We start from the raw sequence: 5,678 nt of genomic DNA, 5'->3' as shown, positions 1-5,678 counted from the left end.
TCTTTATATACTGATTACAAATCCAACTTCTGGGAATGAGAAAATGTGATATGTTCGTGAGTAAATTCACAACATTTTTCACCACAAAGGTATATGACACTCTTTCCCATAAGGAAAACTTCATTGCTCAGTGCTTTTTGGCCACCGGCCTCTACAGAATCAGGTTACGAACAGCAGACCATTCTTCTGCAAACCATGATGTTCATGGATGCAATTCTTGTTTGCTTGACATGAACTGTCATCCCAAATAGATGAGCTGCACCCGAGTTTGCAGCTGCACCAAGTGGAGGTTCAGCGATGATTGGCCTTTAAAATGCAGGCAAAGCTCTCCAATTCTAGTATTAATTTGTGTGGAAGTCATTCTAGCATTTCATCGATGTCGTCCTGTTTTCGTCTTCTAGGCCTCAATCCACAGAACGTTAGGTTCACCTGCTCCGTTGAACTAACAAAAGCTACTTAAAAGTATCTTAGGGCCCGAAACCTTCAGGAGAAAGGTAATGACAGCTGCTTCCTGTCCAACTTAGGATGGAATCTACTTCACTGAGGTGACAGTAGAGCAAAATATTCAAAGGGGTTGCTTCAGAAGAGAAGCCACCGTGAACAGAGCGCCTCCCACATGGAGCGCGTGATGTTCGCATTGAATTCGTCAAAAGGAAGATAACATAATTCTGGTCGGTCCATCGGACCTTTCGGGTGCTCGCCACACGCCATGGATTTGTTTATCAGCCATCTCGTCCTACATCGGCATCTTGTGAGCTGGCTCAGCGGAAGTAGTCGCCTTCTTGGAAACGGACATGAGGGTATGACCTTTGACCTCGAGTTCATCACCTGCGCCAAGCCTTAGTTTTTACCAGTGATTGCGGTGGATGCCACTCGGGCGTGTGGCCGCCACTCTCCGTTCAGCCTCTTCCTGCCACTCTTATTCAGGTTTCTCTCGATCGGGAAGAGGAGAGGATTCATCGGCAAACGTCATTCTGAGGTATGAAGATAAACCTTCTTGTTCCAGTATTGAATAGAAAGAGATGCTTCAGTGACCATTTCGTTTGGTTGGTATGAAGTCCGAACATTTCTAAGCTTAGATCAGGAATCAAATGAAAACATCAAGCGATCATCACTTGCAGGTGAAACAAGGAAGCCGAATTGAAGATATCTTGATCAGTTATCATAGTCAGTCATTACCAAATGAGTCGTAATAACATGCTCAATTTCCAGCAGTATGCCTCCCCACAGCTGAGCCGATTCCCGGTCGATGATTTTGCCCGAGAGGAGTGGTGCTTCGAACAGGGGAGGACGTCGAAAAGAGATCCACGGGGTTCCGCCCGTCGGACGACGACGGTGGACAGCAAACAAGAGAGAGAGCAGCGTGAGATCGAGAAGAATCTAGTGAAGGTGCGGAACGAGTGGATGAAGGTGAAGGAAGAGATGGGTTACGTGAAGCAGCGCGGAGAACTGCTGTGCGAGACACTAATGGCGACTGATAGAAAGGTGGGTGTGCTGCTCGTGGACCTCGAACGCGCTGAGGAGTATGTGAGAGGCTTGATGGCACAGAATGATCGACTTCTGGAAGGGAATGCAGTGGCTAATGCTTTAGATTATAGTGTCGGTAAATAACTGAGATTAGATTAGAATGTTTGACTGTAGTTCTTGTTCATGTTCCTGCAATGCTCTAATCCGATCAGAAAATTAAAGGCCTTCATTGGTTCCTGCACAGTGTCATTCATCGGAGGTGAATTAGGCCCAATTAAAGCCCTCTACAATGTCTAAAAAGAGCTATCCAACATTACAGTGTCATGCAACCTGTTCGTGTCCAAGTAGTGATCGGTCTCGAGTTGTAGCACTACTATTTCCTTTCCACTCTCATCGCGCTAATGTCCTCTTTGAACCATCACTTTTCGACCAAGGTTCGTGGTGAAGTACATGAAGGCCGGAAGTAGCATCATCAACACCACGTCGGTGAACGCCTACAAGGGTAACGCCAAGCTGCTGGACTACACGTCCACCAAGGGCGCTATCGTGGCCTTCACCAGGGCGCTGGCGCTGCAACTGGTGGAGCGGGGCATCCACGTCAACGGCGTGGCGCCGGGCCCGGTGTGGACGCCGCTGATACCGGCCTCCTTCCCCCAAGAACAGGTGGCCAACTTTGGGAAGCAAGTGCCGATGGGGAGAGCCGGGCAACCCATCGAGATCGCCCCTTCGTTCGTCTTCCTTGCAGCTACTCCAGACTCTTCCTACATAACAGGGCAAGTCATCCACCCCAATGGTGCGTCTCAGATTTCACCTGCCTATACTGCTCCTCGTGGCCTTGGATTTCTTACTCCTCGTTGGCTTCTCTCTTGCTGTGTGCAGGCGGACCTGTAGTGAATGGTTGAAGCAGCAATATCTGATACCACAGAATAATCTGGTCCATGTTTTAGCCCTCGTACGACTTAATGTAAACGTTCAAGTTTGCGGCTGTCTTTTGGTCGTATGTCAAGAACATGGATCGGTCATAATAGATCTCGCGCAGGGCTTGCGGTGTTAACTGGGCCGTGGGTTGTGTCGGACCGGCGGTTCATAACGCATCTTCTATTTTGTGTGGTGGCTATATATATATATAGAGAGAGAGAAAGAGAGAGAGAGAGAGATGGCAATATCTGTTTGTATTGTTGAACTATTGAACACATGGATGCCCAAAGAACACGTCGCATATGGCTATTTATTTTGAGGGTCATTAATTCTTTGGTTGATTAGGTATAGTAACATGTGTTGCATGTTTGTGTGATTACGATACATGTCAATCTCAATCGAAAATCGAAAGAAGGAATTATCTCGAAAAGAATTATGGTGGAGAAGAAACATCTCCAACCACAAGACAAAAGACCATCAAGAGAAAACAAATGGTAACATGGTACGTGAAAGGAACTAATAACAATGGAGATCTTTAATATTTTTTGTGAATAGCATCATGTATAGTTTTCGATCTTAATCATGGTCCCAAGTCAGATTGGGTGGCTTGAATCCAGGGATAAAGACGAATTGAAATTTTCAAGTGAAATGAGATTAACAAGAGTTAAATATTAGTCTACAATTTAATACTCTTTTACTACCTTTTATCATGCTGATACATAAACTACTTTTGACTTTGTTTGTGTTGCACATTAACATTGTGTTCATTGTGATGACAAGAGCAACAGCCACAGCATCTGAAAGAAAAATGAAAGGAAAATTTTGAAGGAACAAATTGATAGGTGTTTGATATGCTTTTTTTTGTAATTAAAAACATAATTATAATAATTCCAACAACTTAAGGTGGTGACTGATAACATTTAGAATTGCCTCCCTTGATGGCAAAGGTTGCTGCATTGCTTGGCTTCCAGAGTCACTAAATCCTTGAAATGTGTGATGCTACCTGTCTCAGTAGAGAACATTGATTTCCAGCAAACACCACACTATAGAAGCATCTGATGCTGATATATGTTCCCAGCTACCTCTGCATTCAATACTAGTTGTCATTTCTGTCCCTAACTTTTGTCAAACAAGGATCAATTTCTATTCATCAATACATTTGTCACTATAAACAAAAAATAGTTTGGATGCTGTATATATTTGGTTTCACTGTAGAAGACACAGAAGCTCAAACTCCACCACATATAGCTCAAATTCCACTGTAGAATCTTTTCAAATTTTAGATTTGGATTCTCATAGTAGTTATAAAATTTAATCTACAAAATATAAAATCTAAAATCTGGAAAATTTAAGAGTTATAGCCATGATAATACTTGTGCCAAAACTAACCCAACACCAGATTTCCAGAATTATTGGAAGGCTTCTTAGTGCTTGGTTTTAGTGGAAGCAGAAAAGAGTTCTGCCAACTCCTGCACAGTTGAAACTACTCAGCATTAGAGAAGGAAGTGGATATTTGTGTGCATTCACCATCAATTTTACCAAGAGCATCCTTAGATCTTCTGTGAACTAATATGAATGATGAAGCTTCACTGTTCCAGCAAAAACTATGTCCAAACACTGTGTTGATCAGTAAATAGTGAGTTAGTTTCATGTTAAATATTGATGGAATCTGACTGTTCTTCCTTCTGGTCTTAACAGTGTTGTGGAAAACTAATGCTGCTAATGTCCCACAAAACCAGCCATTTGGCTCTTGATTTTTATCAGCTGTAGCTTTCTTGGACAGCTCACTCATCATGTTCTTGTTGATCCAACTTTTTCTGCATTTGATCTCACAGATTCTTCTTTTCTTAGACTCTGTTGCTAGTGTTTGCTATTTAATAGCTTGAATTCTTCGTCCATATCTTCAACATAAGAGCCACTTGGAACATCCATGAATGTGACTACTCCAGGCTCTGTTCAGTTCATTCATCCCATGTATGAACTCTGGATCCCGACTCCATTGATTGAAGAATGTGAATGGGGCCAGCCTCGGCCTGACACCCTCAAAGACACTGGTCACAGATGACAGTGATCAAACACCTCTTTAGCAGTGAAAGGATTCAGCCATATTTCCTTTTTACTCTGTCTAATCTCCTTAATCTTCTTCTCTTGTCCTTTTTCTCAATCTAGTGTTCAACATTCCCATCAATTTCATTGATTATGTTCTTTTGACAGTATCTGACTGCAACTTGTTTTAGACGTCTTCATGAGTCTATCATGCCTCCTCTTACTCCTATTCTCAATCCTTTTACACCTCTTAATCCTTTTAGTTAATAGATGAAATTTAGGTGATAACACCCAAAATAATAAGATGGAGTGCATCAACGGGCATACACAAACTATGTGGGACAGAACGAGAGGTATGGGAGATTCTTTGGAGTTTGGAATTATTGGGAAGACAGTCCTCGTTGGTCCCTCTATTCCTTCATTTCCTTGAGCTAACATCAACGATACGTCTACAAATTGGACACTGCAATTGACAAAATAAGCCACAAGCATATTAAATACATATTATCTTTGCATGTGTTTTTTTTTTTTAATTAGAAAGTATTTTTTATTATATTAAATGATGATACTCGACTTAGATATGGAATCTATTGCTTGTACAATAATAAATTAAATAATTCTAATGTCTCAAGTCTTTGTTATACGATGAATACAATCATCCTATAATCAAAATAGAGAGTATCATATAAGATCATACAAACTTGTTGATAATCATCCTATAATCAAAATACTTATCCAAAATCATCCATTATCAATGATAAGAAAAATATAATGTGGTTGAATCTATAAAAAAATAAGATAATAGAATATGTATTAGTTATGTCAAAATAGGTTTTGGTTCTCCAACTTATATAGTAATTCGAATCCAACTGTAATCTTTTTTTCTTTTTGGAGAATATAATTGGTGGAATCGAGTAGAGTGCCAAAATTACTCGCTTGAAACTTGTAATGTTGTGTTGAGACATGTCCGACAAAGCCTTCCTAATTAGTAGTATTAGGTATGTTGAATTCAAACACTATGAATTCATTTTAGATTCCACCTATGGAGAGTGAAGGAGTCTGAGTGCGAGTCAGATGTGGCTGAGTTAGTATTCTTTTATCGCTTAAGTGTCGGCCACTCTCAACTCTAATTTTGATGAGCCCAAGCAACTAAAGCCAAACATGTACAGGAAATAGCCAACATGTATACCCAAGACAAAAATGATCAATGGTAGCATAATAAAACATGACATGATCATAATTTCTTG

The 5,678-nt window shown here is 40.9% G+C and overlaps 1 protein-coding gene across 1 annotated transcript; it reads left to right on the top strand.

The window, feature by feature from the left end:
• The first annotated feature begins 602 nt into the window (after window positions 1-602).
• On the top strand, window positions 603-2,710 carry LOC135637109 (NADPH-dependent aldehyde reductase 1, chloroplastic-like). Its single transcript, XM_065149525.1, has 3 exons — window positions 603-979; window positions 1,122-2,260; window positions 2,347-2,710. Exons 2-3 carry the CDS (start codon window positions 1,918-1,920, stop codon window positions 2,367-2,369), a joined length of 366 nt encoding a protein of 121 aa, XP_065005597.1. The 5' UTR covers window positions 603-979; window positions 1,122-1,917; the 3' UTR covers window positions 2,370-2,710.
• Window positions 2,711-5,678: the final 2,968 nt, after the last annotated feature.

The sequence above is a fragment of the Musa acuminata genome, chromosome BXJ3-4, assembly GCF_036884655.1.
Source record: "Musa acuminata AAA Group cultivar baxijiao chromosome BXJ3-4, Cavendish_Baxijiao_AAA, whole genome shotgun sequence".
In the NCBI taxonomy this organism is placed as follows: Eukaryota; Viridiplantae; Streptophyta; class Magnoliopsida; order Zingiberales; family Musaceae; genus Musa; species Musa acuminata.
The sequence above is the reverse complement of the archived record's forward strand: the minus strand, read 5'-3'. Positions and strand labels throughout refer to the sequence as shown.